Raw genomic sequence first — 23897 nt, 5'->3', positions numbered from 1 at the left:
CTAGATAAGAGGGTGTGGAGGACCCACATTAGGGTAGAAGGCTAGTATATAGTCTCGTTATTCTTTCTTATTAGTAGGCGCACTAGCGCACTATAATTTCTTGTGCTCTAATTTCTATTATTATCTATTACTTTCTGTACTTTGATTACTCTATTTTATCCTTGTCGTTCTCGTTATTTGCTTTCTCATATATGCCTTATCTAATCTCTTTTATGTTTTTATTGAGCCGAAGGTCTTTCGAAAACAGCCGTTCTACCTTGGTAGGAGTCAGGTCTGCGTACACTTTACCCTCCCCAAACCCCACGTTGTGGAATTTCACTGAGTTGTTGTTGTTGCTATCTTTAATTTAAGTGTTTGGATAAACGGCTATTTCGATTAATTCTTTTTTTAAACAATTATACCAATACAACAACAAACATGTAATTGGGCTTTTTCCATTTGGGTTGGACTAACAGACCAAGCCATAGGCCCTCACTTTTTGATGGATAATCTCATAAGCCCATATTCCAATGGTAGATACTAACTACGATAGTTACCAATCAGGGTTAAGAAGTCTTGAATTTGAGTTTTGAGTATGAAATCATCTTAGTAGGGCACGTTTTTCCTCCACCCCCATTAGTTACCTTCTTTAAAGTCATTTTTTCTTTAAAAATATTTTTATTTCTATAATTACTAGTACACATAATCCTTAATGTTCTAAACTCTATTCTACATCAAATAAACATAAATTCCTACATAACGCAATACGATAATATTCCCTTAATCAAATGTTGCATTAGTTATACGGGGATTATCTTTAATTTCTCGTACGACCACCAAACACTGCATTAAAGCATAGATTATATTATTAGTCCTAATCCCCCAATCAAACGATGCTAACTATCATTTTAATGTATTTTTTTGTGATTATAACCATAAGCATCACTTGTCTCCATCAAAGGAGCTGTTATATGTTGAAGATTGATGCATCAAATTAATTAGACCTCATTTTGTTGGCAGATGTCCAGTCACCGTCGTAGTAGTGGGATGAATATAATCTCTTCATTCTTAATTATATGTTTTGATGAGTTCCTAGGTTATTGAATAAGAAAATTATCGGATTTTTTCCCTTTTATTCTTTATATTGGTACTTTTAAAAAAAATTATAAAAATATATGACATTATGTATTTTTATAGCAGATATACAAGATACATGTATATGTGTATCTAAAAAATTGTAGTAGTGAGCGATCTCTCAATAAAGACGACAAATCTGATACACATACTTGACATACACGCACAACTTGATATCTTCACATACATTCACATACATCTAGCTAATTTCTGCTTTGAAACACATATATACACATAAAATTAAATCATATATTGTATTCACGCGATTTCAATTAGAATTAGACATCTATTATATATAGTGTATGTTGCAACATTTTAAGAGAAAAATGATGCTACGTTTTGAATAAATAAATAAATAAATAAATATATATATATATATATAGTTAGTTAGTTAGTTAGTTATAACTTATATATATCAAAAAGATATGCATGAATACCTCTACTTATAAAAATTTCCAAAAAAAATATGTTGTTGAACACTTTTTCTTTAAATGGACCTTACACATATTCAATCTAAATTAATCAAGAATACTTTATAAATATATCAAACACCAAATAAAAACACGCATGCAAAAAATAAATATATTGTCGTCTAGCACTTGAAGAAGTTTGTTGAAATAGGGTCCCAAATAGCCCTATAACACTACTTTTAATTACTTCTTGGCCTTTCATTTTATTATGAGTAATTTGTGGCAAAAGAGTCTTGCATATCCAACCCCCAACTCCCTAGTAGACTGGTATCTTTCAATGTCAAATTAAAGCTTAATATCAAATTTCACAATGAAAAGGGCAAAAATTTATTCGTATCGAATATTTTATTTATGTACTATTGTTAAATATTTAATAAAGTAAAAAAATAAATTATTTTTTGCTTATTAATCATAATTAAATGAAATAAGTCTTTATGCAAATACATGTATATCATGCATTTTATTAGAAAAATAATTGAAATTAGTTAAAAATGTTACCGCGGATCTGTATATCTAATATCATTTTTTTATTAAGTAAACAACGGATGTGGATATGTTATTACACTTGGTACGAAAATAATTTCATTTAAATACTCTTTGCGGGAAAATAATATTGTATATATGATAAACTTTTATATGTATATCAAATATACACCGGATATACAGTCACATTTTCATATAGCAGTCCTTATATATAGTCCTACTACCATAGAGCAATATGACATTATCGCTATGTATTTACGTTTGATAAATGATTAAACTTTTTTTGGTCATATAATAATAACGTTACAAAATTATTCTGCTATATAAAAAGTAATTGAAGTTTATCCATAATAATGATAAATTCACAATTTAAGTTAAGCAGGTGAAAAGGGGTGCACAGATTAGGAGTGGTAAAATCAAATTCAATCTGCTCAGTTTTTTTAAGTTTGGGCTAGTTATTGACTCATCCATTCATTAGCTCAACCCATTAAAAATTGAGTTGATATGTAATCTAAATTGGCTCATGAGAAAGTTTGTTAAAATATTTTTAATTTATTTTTTTTGATTTGATATGTTATGTATAGCCATAATAAAGGAAAAAAGTTACTAGATACTAAAATAGTTTAAAAGAACAAATAAAATAATTAAGTTTATTAAAAATTGAGTTGGTTGAGTCTTGACATGTTATATAAGCAATTTTGACCTAATCCATTTTGACACAAACAAACTTGGGTTGGGTTGGGTCTTGACCCAATTATTGTTTTAACCCATTATGATCCGTTTAAATTTGACCTAACCCGCTCATTTGCCACCATCTCTAGCAGAGATGCACCAGTTAGGAGGTGTGAGAGGTTAATTGTAGGCGCAGGAGTTATGAGAGGCAGAGGTATGCGAAAAAAGGATTGGGGGAGGTGATTAGACATGATATGATAACTTCAACTTATTGAGGACACGATCCTAAATAGAAAAGTTTGGAGATCGAAGATTAGGGTAGACGGTTAATAAGCCAAGTATTGTCGAACTTTATGTTGTCACCTCCTTCTCTCCGCTATTCCTTATTAATAGTTGTGTAGTCTCTTACATATATTCTTCAATGTGTACATTATTATTTCTTATTTCATTGCATTGTATTTTGCTATTTTTTGGTGGCAAATTTTTCTTACAATTTTACTTTAAAAATATATTTTTAAGTAAGTCGAGTATCTATATAAATAATTTTTCTATTTCAAATAAAAGAAAAATCTATATATATTTTATCCTTCTTGAATATTTATCTTTTTTAAATTCCACCTATAAGACTATATGGGATATGTTGTTGTTTTGACACATTAAATTGTGGTACAAAACAATACTTTACTAGTAAGTGGCCGTCACAATAATTGATTGAAAATATAAGCACTATATGAAATGGCATTAATTAGAGTATTTAATAATATAGTTGGACTTTGTCCCTCAACTTATTAGGTCTAATTAAATTCAAGAAATGAAAGTTCTTTGTCTTTCAATATACAACCATGTGCCATTGCAAAAGAGGTCACATCCTAAAGCCCTCTTTTGTGATTCAATGTTTCCTTTTTCTTTTTTTTTCTCATTTTCATTTTATTTTTTTTAATTTTCCATTTCACATATGATATTTGTATTGGAGTTCGACTAAATCTAGATTTGTGTGGAAAAGTTCCACATTAAAGAGTAAAGTGCTTCTTGATAAAGGCGACTATGTATCCAAGGTGACTCGAATATGAGATATCTAATTAAGGATGAAATTTTTTTTACTACTTTACCACAACTTTTGATTAGTTTTTCATTTTCATTTATAGTTTGTTAATTTGGTTAATTAGTTAGTAAAAAAAACAAACAAATCCTTTTCTATTTTTAAAAAGCGCTTTTTAAAGAGAATTAAAGTGTTACGTCAAGTTTTTAATTAAAAAAATAAGTGCTTTGAACAGTTGAAAAACAAATAAATAAATTAGAAGCCGAAAAAGGCAATTTCTTCCTAGAAGTATTTTTAGAAATCTCGGCGAAACACAAATTTTTCTTTAATAATAGAAAAAATATTTTTAAAATTGACTAACCAAACACAAACTGTTATTTTCGTGTGAGCAAAGTTCCTTTTTTGAAAAATATTCTTGACAAAATATATTTTTCAAAATAAATAGATTTTGAAAGCTTGGTCCTGATAAACTATTAGTAATAGTTTTGATTTAATAGACTGACAAATGCAATTTTATTCGTTCTCGCTATTAAGGACATAGTAAAATAAATGAAAGCTCTCTCCATCCTTTAATCGAAAGTCTTGAATTTGAGGTTTTAAACCCTACAAATAGAAGAATTTTTAATAATAACATGTTTTCCTTTAAATTGTATCATACAATAAATTTTGAATATCAGATAAATTTTGATGTAGGGTTCAAATCCTATCGAACTATATTTCTATAAATTATCTTTCTTTTTTTCCACCTATCAATTTAGGGGATCAACTTTTTCAAAAAAAATATTAAATAATAATAAATGAAAAATTAATAAGGAAAAATGTAGATAGTTTCAAAAGTCAAATTAGCCATTGACTAATACAACAAAATTTTGTGGTAGTATATGACACTAATTAAAGAGGAAATAATTTGTATGTCCCAAAATTAGGAAGGACTTAGATTTAGATGAAAAGTTGGTTGAAATATTAATTAGCATGAAGAATAATATATAGTACACACACTTTTTCAATATAAATGACTTTTTTTTTTTTTATGGTTCAAAATGAATAATTTTTCAAAGTCTAATTATTAATTAATTTTTAAAAAAATTATCTTTCTCTTGAAGAGGTTTTTCAATTATTTTACATTTTTTAGAAAGTATAATATTAAAGAGAGTATTTTTCTAGACATGAAATTGCACTAACTATAAGAAGGATAATATTGATATATTATCCGTTAATTAATATCTTTTCAATATGGATGTATATATATAACTTAATAAAAATAATGACTAACATAACATAATGAGCTAAAAAAACTCTATCGTACAAAACTTCTTTTCAATATCGATGTATATAATTTAAATTTATGTCATGAATTGTGGAGTTTTAATTATATTGTAATAACTCTTAATAGCAACAATATTTTTTTCAACCAACTTCTCAAGCTGTTTAATAGACAATCATTTTCATAAACTGTTAACTCAACCAATTCTTAAAAGTTAGTAATTAATTATAAAGTAGAAAGGATCATGATGGAGTTCTCATGACTCTTTTATTGTAGGAAAATCAAATAATAATTGATAAGTTAGAACCTTAATTTTTCCTTTTATTTTCTACAAAAGTATTTATAGAAAGTTGAAGAACTCACATAAAATAATAAGTTTTTTTTCGATTTCTTGCTTGGTGTCCGAAGCTCGTGGAGCTCTGACTAAATCCAGACCACGCAGGGTCCAACAGAATCTATATCCAAGGCTCGAACCTCAAACATTTGATTAAGAGTAAAACAGTCTCATCACCATATCACAATCATGTTGGTCATATAAAATAATAAGTTTCAATATAGTAACCTCAGTATAAATCATAGTAATTAATATGGTTGATAAAGTAGGTGGAGACACTACATGATACAGAAAAGATCTATTTTCAAATTGATAGCTAGTGTAAATTGATAATCATAAATAATTAATATGATCTTCTTCTTTTCTTTTCTTTTTTTCAAAAATTAAATATTAATTTTTCAGAAAGTTACTTTTTTTATTAGAAAAAAAATTAGAATCAAGGAGAAGGATAACTCTCTGAAATAATAATTATTAGTTGAATAATAATCTGAAAAATTATTGTTTTGTCTTTACCTAGAACATCTAATTTAAATTTTACAAAATGAGATGTTAGGTTACTATAAAATGGCTCATTATATGCCTATGTGATGCCTTAAATTGGTGAAAAAATTCACTACAATTTAACCAAATTTCTTCATAAATGTAATTTTATAAGTTGTTGCATAATTATCGTTAGAAGCTAAATTCGACCAAATATGTCTAACTTATATGTGTAGGTTGGTCCAATATACCCTTAAAATACGTATGTAAGTCCAAATTAATATGTTCTTATTAGTCTTTTGTTAAGTCTTGTATGAAATATGAACATCTTTGGCCCAATTAAGTAAGGTAAAAGCATAATTGGGTCAAATTATTAACGGAAGACAAATTTAATAATGAAAAAATTCCAAACAAATACCATTCAATCATCTAATTTACTAAATATGTACATAATATATATGCAATGTGCACTTTATACTAGATATACATATAATATAAATACGTATACACAACATATACATATCATATACAATCGGAGTATCTAAGTCTATACTTCAGCCATATTAGAAAACTAGATATATGAAGAATACATTTTTATAAGTTTCATTTTAATAAATTTCACATACTTTAAAAATATTTTTGACCCTTTTCCGCAATTAAAACTATATAGGCAATTGTCAATAGTATGACATCCTTGAGAAGAAATTGAAGGCCAGTTGTACTGATAATGAAAGGCACATAAATGTAAACATATTAGATTTAAACCAGTACACTTCTTACAATTGCCACATATCTAGCTTTATTTATCTTTATGAAATTTTTTTCTTATTTACTTTTTTTTTTTAACCTAAAATACACGTGCAACCCATGTAACTGAAAAAGATCTAATCACTTCCTTTCCCCTTCCCCCTCTTTTCGAAATTCAATGGTTCAACTAATTCAGGTTCATATTGATAATTTTAGCGAAAGAGTAAAATAACGCTTCCAGCTATAAAGAATAAAGGTAAATTTAAAATATAAAGTTTATGAATTCTCATTACGATCTCAAGTTGAGAAAAAATTACTAAATTTACATAAACCTGTATATTATAATCTAGATACTCTTCTGACAAAAAATTGAAGTTCCCTATCGAATCGAAACCTCTCATTAATTAAGGTGACGGGATCGAAACTATATATGACCCCATGCACACATTGGTGGTCCCTTTCACTTTATTTAATTTTAGTATAAATACACAACTCCTAGCCACCAAAACAAAACACACCACACACCACAACAAAGAAACAAAAATTCAATATTTCAATATGGGAACCCTATACCAACCCCTTGAATCAACAATCCAAGACCTAAAAGTCACAATCCATGACACTAGCTTAGTCTTCCCATCTCAGGAAACTCCAAAAAAACCTATGTTCTTATCAAATATTGATCAAGTCCTCAATTTTGATGTCCAAACACTACATTTTTTCAATGCAAATCCTGAATTTCCACCAGATATTGTCATAGAAAGGCTTCGAATCGCGTTATCAAGAGTCCTAGTCCATTATGATTTTTTGGCTGGGAGACTTACGATGAATCAAGAATCAAAAAGATTGGAATTTGATTGTAATAGTGATGCTGGGGCTGTATTTATGGTTGCTTCAAGTGAATTAACATTAAAGGAGATTGGTGATTTGGTTTACCCTAATCCTGCTTTTAAACAACTAATTGTTCATGAGAACATTGATCACTTGGAAAAGGATGATAAACCACTTTGCATTATCCAGGTATAAATAAATTCATGATACTCATCCTTTAATTACTAGTGCTTTAAATATATTATATTCTCTCGTGTCCATATTATCTGTCTTCTAAGATTTTTACACATGTCTTCAAAAAAATATTTAATAGTTGGGATTGATGTAGGTTTTGAACGATAGATTCAACTAAACCTTATATTATATTTTTGACACGAAACACACACAAAAGCGTGCACATGCACACACATATACATGTTAATATGAAAAAAGTATTGTAAATTCTGGATCTGCCTCTGGTCATAAAAGATATTTATCTAAACTATCTTTTATCTCTCCTTTGAACGTTTCTCTTAATTAATTAACATTCACTAGTTGGTGTAATAAAGGTAGATTTGAAGGGGGGAAAGATAACAATGATTTTTTTTTTTTGATTTTTCTAAAACGTCAAGCATTTTGAAACATAACAAAGCTAATGAGTTCTATCCAACTTGTACTGCAAATAAAGGTGAATGTAGACTTTTGGTGATGGGTTAATTTGGACACAATATATCTGTCCTTATATATTAGTCATTAATTAATTCCTTTCGACTTTTCACCATATGTACAACTACTCAATGCAATAAGTAATGTGCCAATGTTTTTTTTAAATGGGGGTCGGGAAAGAAGTGATGGGGGAAGAAATTACAATGTGGAGAATCGAACCCTTATCAACAGAATGGGTGAAAGTTAGAATAAGCTACTATAATTACCATAATGCCAATGCTTTGGGCTGCCTTCAATCAAGAAAAATAAATGATGTTCATCACATCCTTTGATTCAAATAATAGTAATAGGTTCAATCTTTTTCTTTTTTTTTCTGGTAAAAAAGATATTTATATTAAAAACTTAATATACGCCATTACAAGAAAGTGACAGTGCTAGACTGCTATTAGTTTTTGGTAGAGGAGGGGTTGATATACTACTATTACTATTACAAAAGTTTCCATCACCAGGCGACTTTGTAAGTCCAACAAAAAAAAAGCTCAATCTTTTTCAACTAAACTATGTGAAAAATTGTCATTCTTTTTTGGCTAGCTCCGGCATTCGGGTACTCACGTGGAAGCCTAACTAATTCAAATTTGTATTGAAAAATACTATTTCGGATAGTACAACAATCTTTTACCAAAGACGATTAGTTCATTTTAGTGCTCAAACTTAAGATCTATAATTAAAAATAAAGGAATACTTAACGATTATCTTTGGTATGTAATTGCTAGTCTTTAGTTGAGTTTAAACATTAGTTAGAAAGGATAAAAGTGCACAAAATTGTCACTTATTAATACTAAATTTAGCCATTTACTTTTTCATAGAACAAATAGAGGGGTAATATGTACTTTTCAAATAATTAAGCGTTCACCTACCCCAGCAGTACTTTTCAAAAGTTAAAATAAACACAAAGATTAATGACAGACAAGCATGAATCTAACATTTATATATAATCAGTGAGTTCAGAATGAATTTAATTTGTATATGTATTCGTATTTTATTTTATTTATTTCATATATACTTATAGATCGAGTTAAAAACAATATTGTATTCCGTTGAATTCATTGAATTCGCTCTATATCTGCCTCTATTTATTGGTGTTGAATGATATAAATCCAAATTAAACACATTTTTTTAGATTACTAATTCTAACTTTTTGTAGACAGTTACTTATAATTATCTTTTAGGTGATTTGATAACACAAAAGTTCTCATAATATATAGTCAACATGCATGTATAAAAGTTGAATTCTTCTTTAATAATATATTTGGTCCATGACAACTATAACCATTTAATTTTCTTACTTTTTTTAGGTGACATCATTTAAGTGTGGTGGTTTTGCAATGGGCTTTTCAACAAATCACATAACCTTTGATGGAATAAGCTTCAAGACTTTCTTACAAAACTTAGCTTCACAAGCATTTGATCACGATGACAACAATAATCCTAAGCCCTTAGCCATTGTCCCATGCAACGATCGTACCCTCCTAGCTGCTCGTACGCCACCACGTGTCACGTTCCCACACGTTGAATTACTCAAATTGGAAGTCCCCATTGGTGAAGAACTAAACCCTAAAGTATTTGAAACTCTACAAGAAGAACTCGACTTCAAAATATTTAGTCTCAATTCAAGTGACATTAATTCCTTGAAGGAAAAGGCAAAAGACAAAAATGCCCCCAATGCAAAAATTACGAGTTTTAATGTGGTGACTTCTTACGTATGGAGGTGCAAGGCGTTATCGTGCGATGTTGAGAACAATTCAGAGCGGATTTCAACAGTTTTATTCGCAGTTGATATTAGACCAAGACTAAATCCGCCGTTGCCACAATCTTACGCTGGCAACGCTGTGCTGACGTCCTATGCGTCAGCCACGTGTCACGAGCTAGAAGAAGGGCCTTTTGGTAAAATTGTGGCTTTGGTGTCACAAGGGGGTAAGAGAATGAATGATGAATATGCGAGAAGTGCAATTGATTGGGGTGAGATTTATAAGGGATTTCCAAATGGGGAATTCTTGCTTTCTTCATGGTGGAAATTAGGGTTTTCACAAGTTGAATACCCTTGGGGCAAACCAAAGTATAGTTGTCCTGTGGTTAGTCATACAAAACATATTATTTTGTTGTTCCCAAATATTGATGATGGTATGAGCAACAACAATGATGGGGTTAATATTTTGGTTGCTCTTCCTCCCAAGCAAATGAAGAAATTTGAGTCCTATTTTCACAAGTTCTTGTTGGATTGATATATATATATGTATACTTTTTTTTTAAACAAGTCTTTTATATATGTTCTAAACATGATGATGTGAGTGCTGAATTTTAATAATCTTGTATGGTAATGCTAAAAGTGTAATAAATGATTATATTTGTATATCTTTTGGATCGAATGGGCTTTTGTGAAAGACGACAGAATGGATATTAATGTAGTAACGATTTAAGTGACTATATATGGAGTGAAGTGATTATTCTTAATTTTATTTTTCTATTTCTCTCTTTTTTTTCCTTTGGATATTACCAACTGACAAGGCTTGACCCAACATCGGATTCGTTTGAAATCTACAAAGGTGTCAATAACTGTAACACCCCAAAAAAAATTACGCTAAGACCCGAATCATTTTTTGTATGCGTATAGGATCGAATCCAATAAATTCTATTGTAGTATAATTGTTATGACTTATTCTTTAGTATTTGAGGTGTATTTGAAGTGAATTTGGATCACAATGATCTTCCAGCACCAAGTTGTGTTGAAAGATTTCTCACCGATAGAGTTTCGACATAAGATTTTACTTAGGTCAACTTTAAACGACCATATATCCTAGAATATGATGAATTAGGTGGCCCATTATCTATCAAATTAAAGGTCTTTGAGTCTTCTTTCCAACTCTACCAAATTTGCCTCATTTCGAGTTTGGAGTAAAAAGTTATGACCATTTTACTAGAGGATGTCAGATCATCAGAAGTTACGGATCAACATTACGATCCATAGATTTTTGTATGGGTCATAGAAACGACCCGTAAAACCTTGAAACTATTAGAAAAATTTCAGTTTTTGGGGTCTTTTCTACAAGGCTTGATTAGGCTCGTAGAAATTTTGACGACTCGTAAAAAGGACCCGTAGAACCTCCAAAACACTTAGAAAAAATCCAAAAGTAAAGTCATTCCCACGAGTGATGATGAAGACTTGTCAAAAAGTCTACAAGTCGTAGAAGGAGAGATTCAGAGACCCAATTTTCAGAGTTTGACAGGACGAGTGGATCCTATGACTCGTCAAAATTTCTACGAGTCGTAGAAACGACCCATATACGACCAAAATCATATTTTTGTGAAGGGTAGCTTGGTATTTTTCTACCCTTTTTCAATTAAAATCTCAACGTTTTGGTACTATTTTGAGTCCCTTAACAGTACCCTATATGCCTACGCTCTCACTAACACTTAGTTTATTTGAGAGCAAGGATTGAAGAAGAGAAAGAGGCTAAGGTTCAAGTGTTCACTCCTACCTTTCAACTTTTAATTTTTCTTCGATTTCCAGGTATGTAACGCTACTCAGAGCATTGGGTTGAGTCCACCCACACGTCCAGCATGTAATTCTTCAAAGGTGAGTTCGAGTTAAGTTTACCCTAAATCTAGAATAGAGTTCTTGATGTCCATTGATGCTTCCTTGAAGTTTTCTGAATTTATCTATGTATTGATAATGTCTCTGATGTTGGGTAGTCATTGAGACGTATATCCATGTATTCATCCACATGAACCTTAATTGAGTCATGGTCATATTTTTTCCATGTATTACTTGAGGTCGAGATTGATTATTTCTTGCATAAAATAAAGTATTATTTTCAAATTGAGATGAAGCATATTTTAAATGAGTTTGATGAAATAAAAAATAGAGCTAAATGAGGATTTTGAACAAGATGTTTTGATGACAACGTAAATGATGTTTTCTTTTAACCAAGCAGTGTAATGATTAATGAAGAAAGAATGATGATTTTTTTTCTCTTTATTCAAAGTAAGCAGATCGAAAGCACGAAAAGGAATGTCTTAGCGTGCCCTTACTCGATGTTTTGAGATGAGTTTGAGGTTTAAATAAAAAGTCCAATGAGACTAAATGATGATGTTAATATGAGAAAATGTTTTGGGAGTAGTATTGAGCACTAAGTTGGGTAAGAGTTTGATACACTCAAACCCCATAACTGCATAGCCAATGTAGGATAGAGGCTACACCTCTCTTGTCCCAAAAGAGGACTTGATGATTGGATCCATAGTTTTTTATGTCCATTACTCTAGCAAGGTATTGGATGAATGTATCAACGACGTCGCTTCGTTGTATCATCACTAGCTCATAAGTGATGGTTGTCGGTTAGAGAAACTCCCTAATAAAATAAAATATTATATTTATTATATATACTGAGTTACATTTACTTATTCCTATCTTTTAAAGAGTTCTTTGTACATATGGCTTGATTATTTGAGTTTAACTATTTCAGAGTGAGTCTTTGAGTTGAGTTGAGTATCTTTGAGTAAGTTTCTTTCAGCTATATTACATATTCGTACATTCCATGTACTGATGTCATTTGGCCTGCATTGTTTTATGATGCAGATATAGATGATAGAGGTCCTCAATAGACGCATTGTTGAAGACTAGGTCCCACTCAGCTTTTGGTGAGATCTTCTTGCATCCGGATGGCTTCTTTTATGTTCTTTCATTCGTTATTCTTGGATGGTCATTTGAGATAGCCTTGGACTTGTCTTGACACCTTTCTAGTATTGAGTTAGAGGCTTCATGGATAGAGTCAAAGTTGAGTTAGATGGGTCTCTTTCAGTGTTTTTAAAACATAATTTCATTACTGAGTATATGACATTGAGTCACTTCATGCTTGATTATTTTTTTCAGCATATTATTTTATTATTCATGATGTTTTGAGTGCCCACTTGAGTTATCTGTCTTTTGAGTTATATTAAACTTTTCGCTGAGAGTTTGGATGTGTGATTGGACCAAGTGGTTCGCTTGAGGACCAGAAATGGTCTTCAAGTGCTGCCCACGTCTAAGGTACCCTCCTGAGGCACAACAATAACAATATGTAACAAAACTATTATTGATTTATAAAGATTGAAATACAAGATATATAGAAGAAAGATTCTTCTTTAATTTTCTTTAATGATATTCTAAACATGTATATAGTAATCACCAATAATTGATATTGCATGATATGATGACTACTAAGGACTTTATAGTTATTATTGGATACTAATTAACTAGCAAGCTTCTATATTTATTGCTCTGACTCTTGAAAAATATTGATAGGTGAACATCAAATAATCCTCCAAAAGTCGCGTGTTTGTTTTAGGATTCAACACAACCAGTATTATTTTTAACGACTCTGAGGCAAGATTACATTCGACGGCCACCGGTACCATTTTCTCTTTGGCAATTGAAATAAACAGCAGCTACCGGCAATCCAAAATTATTGAGTTTTGCAAAATCTCTCGTATCGAAATTGTGGCGATTTTCAGGAGCATGGACGATTTCTCGACGCAATTGACGAAATAAAACAAGAACAAGTCGATGTATTCCCATTGTAGGACTTGGGCACTCATAAGATACCACTTCATTGCCTATATGACACAAAATAAACAATCAAATATATAAAAGATAAAAGAAATTTCAAATGCGATCTAAATATTTCTTGAACAAAACTTCAATAAGCGAGAGGCATCACACATCATTAATTGAATTAAATCTTATTTAATTTGCTAGCTACTACTATAAAAGGAACAAGTCTTCCAACTTTCCCCTCAACAACTCCCATCATCCATTATTAGTCCCAAAATTTTGAAATGGATATATCATCAAAAGATCAAAGCAAGAAAATTATGTCCAAAGAAGCATAAGACATTTTAAGTGTTATGCAATTACCAATTGGTTTAGCCCTAAACATGGTCTTGAAAGTCACTATGGAACTTGGTATTTTTGATCTATTGTCACCAAATGCACAATTATCCTCTTCTCAAATTGCATCCAAAGTTCCAACAAAAAACCCTCAAGCTCCAATTATGATTGAAAAGATTTTGAGATTTCTTGCTAATCAATATTTGTCGAAATTTACTCCTTGCAAAGAGGATGAAAATGGACCATTTTATAGTTTGACACCTTTGAGTAGAAATTTTGTCTCTAATAAAGATGGGGTGTCAATTGCTGCCACATTTCTCTTCATTAATGACCAACCCATGGTTAATTCTTGGTACAAACTACAATTTTTTTTATACTCTTTTCGTCTCAATTTATGTGTTCGTGTACAAATTTTGATAATTAAATGAGTTTTTCTTTAACCTAATTTTTTTATGTCTTTTAAATATTGTAAATTATTAATTATTGTGATTTATAGTATTTTTTCGTAGGCTTAAAATATGTCAATTTAAAGATTGTATGTCCAATTTTACGATCAAAGTTAAAAAAAATTAACTTTCAAAATTCAAATCAAAATACATAAATTGGGACAGAGGATTCTTGTCTTTGTATTTAGCATGTTATAGTGTATAGATACACAAACTTGTTTTTAATATATTACTAATCTCACTCTTTTATGGTAAGTTAGCTATAAATATTTTTTATTTGACTTGATAGCATAAAAACAATCGGTATCTCATTATTAGTATGAAGAAAAGACTTACCAAAGGTTACTCCTGTGGTTGCTGGGATATCAGTGACCAACCTAACAAATTTACTCAGAGAATTAGATGTTGTAATTATTATGTATTTTGAATAATGATTAAATATATGTTTAATTCAAAGAATTGAAATGAAAAATAAAATATTGAAGTTCAAAAAAGAAAATCTAAAATATTTGCAAAAAGAGTATTAATATTCTGGGGCGGAGCTAATATAGTCATTGTGGTTCGATAAAACTTAATAATTTTGATTCAGATCATGTATTTGTATTGCTTAGGAATTTTATTTAATCATACAAATAATTAATTTGGAACAATAAAAAAAAAGTATGATCCAAAATTCTTGATAATTATTAAATTCTGATTTCACATCTGTTAATGATATGTAATATATGAATATGTCATTTGACAATCTTTCAAATTTAACAAGTTTTTCCATTTCAAAATTTGCCAATGTAATAAACGAGAGTCAAAATTTCAAGATCACCCATTTTTAAACTCATTGAACACGATTTTCTTCTTTGGACACAAGGTGCTAGCCTTGCCCACGGGCCAAAGACTAGTTTGCCTTAGAAGGAGTATCGATCGCTTTGGGCCTTTATCAAGAATTTAATGAGCCTATAATTGGTATAGCGCCACTCATTACGGGGCTGATTTATGTAACTAATATTTATTCTCAACTCATTAAATCACTTAATTGTGATTTTTTTTGGAAAAATTTCTAGGAAAAATATTTTTTAATAAATCATTACTGATTTTAGCTATAATTTTTATTTATTATCATTTATAGTAATATATAGCAATATTATGATATATCTACTATGTATTAAAAGTGAATCATGCATGCAATATAAATGTTTCATAATGTATTATAAGTGTATTAAAATATGTGATAATTAAATTATCCATGAATAAAACTTGTATTATATGAGTATTATAAATTATTCTCGTTAATATGTATTAAAATTGTATTATAAGTATTCAGTGGGAAAAAAATATTATTGCTATAAATGATAAATATTTTCTTAATATAGTACGTTAATGTAAATTTCCCATTTTTTTCATTTTCCAACCCAAAACTGTATTTTCTTATGCAAGAAAATCCACTTTAAGGAGTAAAACACTTCATGTATCAAAGACGCAATTTCATCGCCTAAAGTTTGAACCTCAAATCTCTGATCAGGAACTTACTTTCCCACCATATATTTAGAGGTACTTAACTATGATAAGTTAAAAACTTCATGTAGTTTGTTATGTTTTTACTTAAATGGAAAATTGAATAAAGCCATCACACATATTTGACAATTACTACGGATCGACGTTTCTAATATGAAAGTTAATATTAAAATTTAAAAAAGAAGAAAAAAACTAACCAGTGCAAATACTCCTTGTGGTATGGGTTGCTTGGAGTTGGAGCATCAGGATCCACCATAACCTTCACAAACAAGAGTGATCTTATTATATAAATATTTTTTATCCCATTACTTATTACACAAAACTTACAATTTTCCTCACAACAATCTTAACGTTCAATTTTATATTACTATTCTTCCAACCAATGCTTAAACATTGTTATCTATTTTTAATGCTCAAAAAATTCATCACAACACTCTCTAATTTCTAATATCATTATTATTTTTTTAATAATATACTCTTTCAAAAAGTATTTTCACTCATTAATTAATCAAATCCTAAAAAGCACATTTTCTAAGAAAATGCTTGATTCCGATCAAGAAAAATTTTCATTAAAACGATTTTTTGTCTCATTTGTGGAAGATACAATTAAAAATAAGTGGGCTCATATGAAAATAATCATACACTTCAACTAAGTATTAGAACATGCATATATCATAAATAAAAGCCTCAAGACTCGCCCATCAACAAAGCAATGTAATTTTATATGTCAGGTTTGAAGAAAAGTGGTGTATACGTAACCTAAATTCTATCTTGTGAAGGTGGAGATACTGTTACCGATAAACCCTCAGTTCAAGTAAAACATATTAAAATGAGTAAGAAAGTAAGAGAGTAATAATAATAATAATATTAATAAGGAAAAACTAGACAACACTAGATTATCTACTAACCCTCTATCCTAATCATCGATATTCATATCTTCCTATTTAGGGTCATATCCTCAGTAAATTTCTAGAGTGTCATGTCTTATTCAATCATCTCTCCTCAATACTTTTTCGATCAGCATCTACCTCTCCTCAAACTCGCCATCATAAAAAATAAAACAAGGAAAACAATGACAATAATTTGTATATCAAAGCAATATAGCTAGTGCAATATATATTAAGTGTATGATTGTATATAAATTGTGTATATATAGTATATACCAGAGTGTAAAAAGTTCGAAGATCATCCCCTCCAACTTCAACCCTAGGTTGGTTGATAACCATAGAAGGCCTCAAATCACAACCATTTCTAACCTCCTTATTGTTATAAACAACTCGTAGATTAATAGACGTTGTGAATGGATCCAAAACATCCCCTATCACTCTAGCAAGTCTCAATGTGTCTCTTTGATCTCTTTGCATGATGAATAATTGATGAATACTATGCAATGAGTCAATGATCATCATATGAGCTAGAACTAAAGGGTATTTATACAAGCTAGTTTTTGGTATATCCACTTGTATTGTAGTTTTTAGTACATTCCAACTTCCAATATTCTAAATCAACCTCATTCTTTTTGTTCATTTGGTATATCTTTTTTTCTCCAACTTGATGATAGCCCTTTTGCATATGTGACACTTTGATCCACTTGCAATTTTAAAGCACAAACAAGAATCTTATTTGTAATGACCTATTAGGTCGTTTTGAGTATAAGAATATTTCATAAAAGACTCATAAAGTAAATATTTAATGGGTGTTTTGGACTATTCGATAATTACTATTAATTAGTTGACGGACGATTTTAGATAACTAATTTAATCAGTGGGCTAAATTGATAATTTATTTTATATCTTATACCACTTATCTCATATATATTAAAATATAATAGAATAGGATTTAATATTTCTATTGTCCATTGCTACGCACGAACTGCAAAATAGAAGGGACAGTTCGGCGGCACAAAGAGAAGCAAGCGCTTCAGGTAATGGCTAAAATTTCATTCTTGTTCTACATATTAGTTGCTAGGATATACATTATATATTAGTATATTATTTGGTAATAAAACAATATTGACAGGTGAGTGGATACTTATGACATTATGATGAGCAAAGAAGTGATTGGCCTTAAAATTGCATCTAGTGCCATTTTTCAGGCTGAAGTGGAATCCTCGTTGACTTACTTAATGCATGTTGTATTACTTGGATTGCAGCTGCTTCTTGTTGCACAGCAAGTTGGTAGAACTTGATGTGTCATCGGTACAGGTGGCTAAGATGAAGACCCAACCTCTAAGTATATCACATTATGATTTATGTTTTGATATATTGATATAGGTAATTAAATATTAGGTATACTCTATTATATAAATATCATTAAATTTATGTTATTTGGAGGAATTGAGACTTAACCATGGACTTGAATTTAAGAAATATGAGACTTGACAAATTAATTGGCATCAAAAAATTAGGAACGTGATTTTATAGATTCATACTGTAGGATTTTTGGAATTTAGGATTGAAGTATAGTAATATAGGTGTCTACGAACTCGTTACTTACGAATTATGCATACTTGATAGATTGAAAACATTCAGAGACATGGAAAAGGGGAAAAACATTGGTAAATTAACTTGCTTGACTTCGGTTCTTTGGTTGAGGTATGTTATGATTTATTCTATATCATAAATAGACTATTAATAGCGATTGATAGTCATTGAGTAATGTGTGAAGTTTACTATGCATTTACTATGGTTTGAATGGTTAATATGTTGTTGCGATTGGTCTGCAATTCCAAGACCGTGAAATCCATAATCTTGAACTTGTCCCATCAAAAGTGATGTCTTGAATAAAGAAGGCTTGATGAAATATTGTTAATGAAGTGGAATGTGATAATAAAGAATGATAAGTTAATTATATTTGGATCGGGTGTCACCTTCCGACATGGTATATTTGGATCGTGTGTCACGTTCCAACACGATATATTTAAATCGGGTGTCACATTCCGATACGGTATATTTGAATTGGGTGTCACATTCTGATACGGTATATTTGAATCGGGTGTCACGTTCTGACATGGTAATATTAAAGGAAAATATTTTAAAATTACTTAATCTACTCAATCCCAAAGAACTCATTTCCCAAAAGAGCATGGCGTGGAGGCCTGAGTTCTCATGTATACTTTGGATATTGTTGACTGATTACGTAATTGTTCCATTGTGTTGTCACTTGATCTTAATCTTGTTGTTTGCCACATGTTAAGTGTTATGGTTGATTTCCCTCTATTACTTTATGCATATTGATTTTTATTTCGAGTCGGCCAATGATACCTACTCAGTACATGTTGCCTTGTACTAACCCCTACTTGTATTTTTCTTTATTTTATTTTGTGGACTGGAGCGAGTATACCATCGACTTCGACTCGACCTCAGCTATAGCCAGTGTCCAACACATCAGGTTCCAGAGTGAGCTTTTCCTTCTAGCTCGTGTTGGATTCTCTCAGTCTTGACATAATGTCCTTAGTTTTGGACACGAACTATGTTATTTATTTTATTCTAGCGTTTGATATTTTTAGACTTAGTATTTTAAAATTTAGATGTTCTTGATGTGATGACTTTTAAATTTTGGGAAACGTATGTAATAGACTTTAGTGGTTTTGTTATATCTTGCTTTCATAAGTTGAGCTTCCACATTATTATCGTATTTTATAAGTTAAGTCGCTAGTATAAGTTGGGGTTGTATTGTTGGTTCTCTCACCTAGGAGATTAAGTGTGGGTGCCACTCATGGCCTATTTTGGATCGTGACATTATCAATTCCACAAGTTTGATTTTGGGGTAAAGTCAAAGTGTCATGCATAGTGATTTAATGAGCAATCACTTTATTTACTTGCATTTGTATTGTGTTGTATTGTATCGTATTGTATTCTATAGTTTTTAATGAATACAATGTTTGCAGATTATATCATCCTCCGTTGTTATGTAATGTCATACATCAATAATTTGAACAATAAATTTATAGAAAAAGTAGAATATGGAATAAAATTACTATAAAAAGATAAAATAAAAAAATATATAATTATTAAATAACAAACAAAGACAAAAATCTTATCAATTCCACAATTTTGATTTTGGGATAATGTCGAAGTGTCATGCATAGTGATTTAATGAACAATCACTTTATTTACTTGCATTTGCTTATACTAATTAATTGAGTTTTTAATCCACCTCTTTATGAAATTGGCAAAATAGTTGTTTTAGCTTTGGGAAACACTATCGTGATTTTTTATCAAAAACACAAGTCAAAAACTTGATTGCATGATTTGCCTTTTTTTAGCAAGTTGAGTTCTAATTTTTATGTTTCAAGTGGACTGATTTTTAATTTTTATTTTTAACAATCGAACTTGTATCTAGCAAAGCATAATTTTTTTCAAAGGCGCGAAACATAACGTATAGAATATTAAAAATCTAAACTTTTTCCAAAAAAAAAATTGATTTGAATTTTTTTTTGCTCAAAACCATATTACAATATTCAATGTCTCAATCAATGTGGAATAATCTAAACGGTATTGGTGAAGTTATAATGGGTCAATTGGAATCATTATAACTACAATATATATATATATATTAAAATTTGATTTCAAATTTTTTTAAAAGTGTCCTAAATTCTGAATTAAGAACAAAATTAGTAGTGCTGATCTTTCGATAAGAAAAGAGGGAGTTGGTTGTAATTGAGACATTTTTTGAATGAACAATATGAATTTTTTTAAATGCATCTTTATATAAATTAATAATGGTCCATATAATAATATGAAAAAATAGGAATAGTTGGCTTGCAAGAATTATTAACATTATTCTAAACGTGCTTAAGACATTCGAAAAGAATTTAAAAAAATTGTCTGTTTCATTATTAGGAGTAATTATTTTCCCATCAACTACAAAGTCATTTTCCTCTTTACGTAAGGATAGCAAAGAGGATAAAAACAATACTTTTGTACAATTATTTCCTTTTTAGATTATCCTATAGATTTCTAATTTTTATATATATTGACACTGTAAAAATTTATATTTATTTTAACATATTCTAAAAGTTAGTTTATCTTATTTTTCACTTTATTAGTTCATTTTTTATGAACATTTTTTTTTTGATAATTATATTTTGATGACCTGATTGTATAAAGAAAAAAAAGTGCTAATATATGAATGTTAATCTTTTTTATTTTGTAGTCACTAAATAATGGGTGAGATTTATTTGGACGATGCATTACACCTGAAAAATATTTTTAGGCAGTCCCTGGATAGGTCTTGATTCTTGAGGGTGAGTTTAGCACACCCCTCCAAACAAATGACTCCGAAATAAATAAAAAGATGTGTGCCGCACTCGCAAAAAACTGCCAATGATATATTGGAGGAAGGTGAGAATGACGTCAAGTCCGCACGGTCCTTATGCGCATTTTCCAAATGGAAGGAGGAACATTGGTCCCATTTTTCTTTAGGATATTATTCGTTTGATCATAAAAAATATTATTTATTTTTTGGAATATTTTTTACATTCAGTATCTTATATGGCATATTTAAAATTATAAAATTTAATAAATATTTTGGTACACTATACACATATTTAATTTATGATCACAAGATTAAGAATTTTTTTTATTTTTTAAAATTTCATATCAAGTCAAATGAAAGACAAACAAATTAAAATTCCCCCATTTCTGACAATCACATTTTTTTTTCTAATCTATCTAATATTTCGACTGTGCATTGTTCCATTATTCGACAATAAAGTATTTTCTAAAATCTTGGTAAATGACAACAAAGAACCTCTTTTCTTTGATTCTGGATAAAAAAAGTTGAAATTTTTGTCAAGAATATTATTTTGAAAAGCATGATAGGGATCGTCAAACAAAAAAAATGAGGGGGTGGGGGGGTGGGGGGAGGGGAATTTTATGATAATATGCCGCTAGATATAATCAGCGATGTAGTATGATGAAGACGATGACGATGATAACAATAATAATAACAATAACAATAATAATAATAACAACGTCACGTCAGTACACAGAATGTACGAGTATGTAAAATGGTAGGAAGGAGAAACAGTCAACAAATACTTACCTGTTGAGTTGATTGATGAGCTTAAGGTAAGTATTTGTCGATTGTTTATCCTTCCTGCCATTTTACATACTCGTACATTCTGTGTATTAATTTCATTTGATCTGCATTATTTCATGATGCAGATACAAGTGTTAGAGATCCTCAACAGACTCATCGTTAACGATCACTTCTACTCTCAGAGTTGGTGAGTCCTCCTTGCATCAGGAGGCACTCTAGATTAGTTATCTTTTCTTTGAAGTATTTCTTTTGGGTAACTATGAACTTGTCATTGGCACCATCTAGCTAGTGATAGAGGTTTCATAGATGGATACTGATGATGTTGAGTCTTCGTTCTGGTTTTCAAACTTTTTCCTTGAGTTGAAATTAAGTTGAGATTGAATTTAAATTGTTTTATACTTCTTCAAAATATTAAGTTGGTTAGCCCATCCGAATGCCTTTTAAATTGCATTGAGTCTTCCACTGAGTGCATGAATGAATGAATGAATGGATGTGTATTTGGACTAAGTGGTTCGCTTGGGGACCAGCAATGGTCTTCGAGTGTCGATCACGCCTAGGATACCCTCCCGGGGAGTGACAAGATACCAATTGGAATCAAGTTATAGCATGAAGAAAAGAAAACAATGAAACTTTTCCTAAAATCTGTAGCCTCTTGAAGAAAAGTACAAACGTCTCTGTACCGTTTCGCAAGACTTTACTAGACTCATTTTGGTACGACGAGATCAACGAATCTAGGCTCTGATACCAACTTTGTCACGACCCCGACCCGTCGTGACTGGCACTTACACTAACTCTTGGGTGGGAGAACCATTCTAAACAGCCCAACAATACTAATCGCAAAGAAATCCCAAATTTAAAGATTCCAAACAGGTGTAAAACAAGAATAAATGATGAGTTCTCATAAACGCAGAAAAACAACTAGTTATCAACCCAAAATATGCGGAAGTAAATACACCCTAGGAACTGAAAGTCGTCCGTACCAAAACTCTAACCAAATATCAGTATAGAAAAAGGGAAATACTCTTAAAATAAAGTAACAATACTAAAACAGTTGTCTGAACATCTGATTCCCGAATGAAGGACTAAGATAAATAACAAAGTCCACGACAGCATGACAGAATAGCTCACCCTTGGACTTGAACAAGATTTCTATTTCTCTAGGTGAGGTCTCTCCGCAGCTGGCTGAATATGCCCTGTACTCAATAAAAGGTAGAGCAAGAGTAGTATCAGTACACAAAGACAATGGTGTACTGATAGGATCACACGGTTAGGCAGTAAGCGGATCATAGACAAGTAAACTCAACATAACAAACATATAGATATATATATATATATATATATATATATATATATATATATATACAAAAAAAGTTAACTAATCTCACCTCCAACCATATTCAGGAAGAACACAATCAATATTTTCAACATGCTATAACTTCACATGAGGGTCCTCTCACGGGACCTACAAATAATCAACCGTGTGTCGGAACGTGATACCTGATCCAAATATATGTAGAAACTATGGTATAGAGTGTAATTGAGAAGAATCAATATGGAATTTAGATAAAATTTACTATATTTTTTACACATAAAATAGCCCACTTAAAAAAATAAGTCATTTATTATCATGAATGGTCATTCGACACTTTGTCCTAGCAAAATTTGGCCCGCTTCTTTTTCTTCTTCTTGTTGTTTTACTGCTGCTTCTTCTTCTTGCTGCTGATTTTGTTGTTGCAACTTCTTTTTTTCTTGCTGCTTCTTCTTCTTCTTTCTCTTTTTTTAAAAGATAAAAATAAAAATTGGTGTATCATAAACGTAAATCGTTTCAAGTGAATTATATATCAAAATATTCAAAATATCAAGAGTATTTCATATCTAAAATTTGGGATGGTTTAG

General features: G+C 30.3%; 2 protein-coding genes across 2 annotated transcripts; one reads left to right on the top strand and one right to left on the bottom strand.

Moving 5' to 3' along the window:
* The first annotated feature begins 7025 nt into the window (after positions 1-7025).
* LOC129898894 (acyltransferase GLAUCE) lies at positions 7026-10589 on the top strand. Its single transcript, XM_055973613.1, has 2 exons — positions 7026-7622; positions 9434-10589. Exons 1-2 carry the CDS (start codon positions 7041-7043, stop codon positions 10358-10360), a joined length of 1509 nt encoding a protein of 502 aa, XP_055829588.1. The 5' UTR covers positions 7026-7040; the 3' UTR covers positions 10361-10589.
* Positions 10590-13283: 2694 nt separating this feature from the next.
* On the bottom strand, positions 13284-17339 carry LOC129898937 (protein FLOWERING LOCUS T-like). The gene is made up of 4 exons (XM_055973653.1): positions 17120-17339; positions 16154-16215; positions 14784-14824; positions 13284-13727 (listed from the first exon to the last, which is right to left on the bottom strand). The coding sequence occupies exons 1-4, from the start codon at positions 17318-17320 to the stop codon at positions 13504-13506; spliced, it is 528 nt and encodes a 175-aa protein (XP_055829628.1). The 5' UTR covers positions 17321-17339; the 3' UTR covers positions 13284-13503.
* Positions 17340-23897: the final 6558 nt, after the last annotated feature.

Source organism: Solanum dulcamara, chromosome 1 (assembly GCF_947179165.1).
Source record: "Solanum dulcamara chromosome 1, daSolDulc1.2, whole genome shotgun sequence".
NCBI lineage: Eukaryota > Viridiplantae > Streptophyta > Magnoliopsida > Solanales > Solanaceae > Solanum > Solanum dulcamara.
This window is presented reverse-complemented; position numbering and strand designations above follow the sequence as displayed.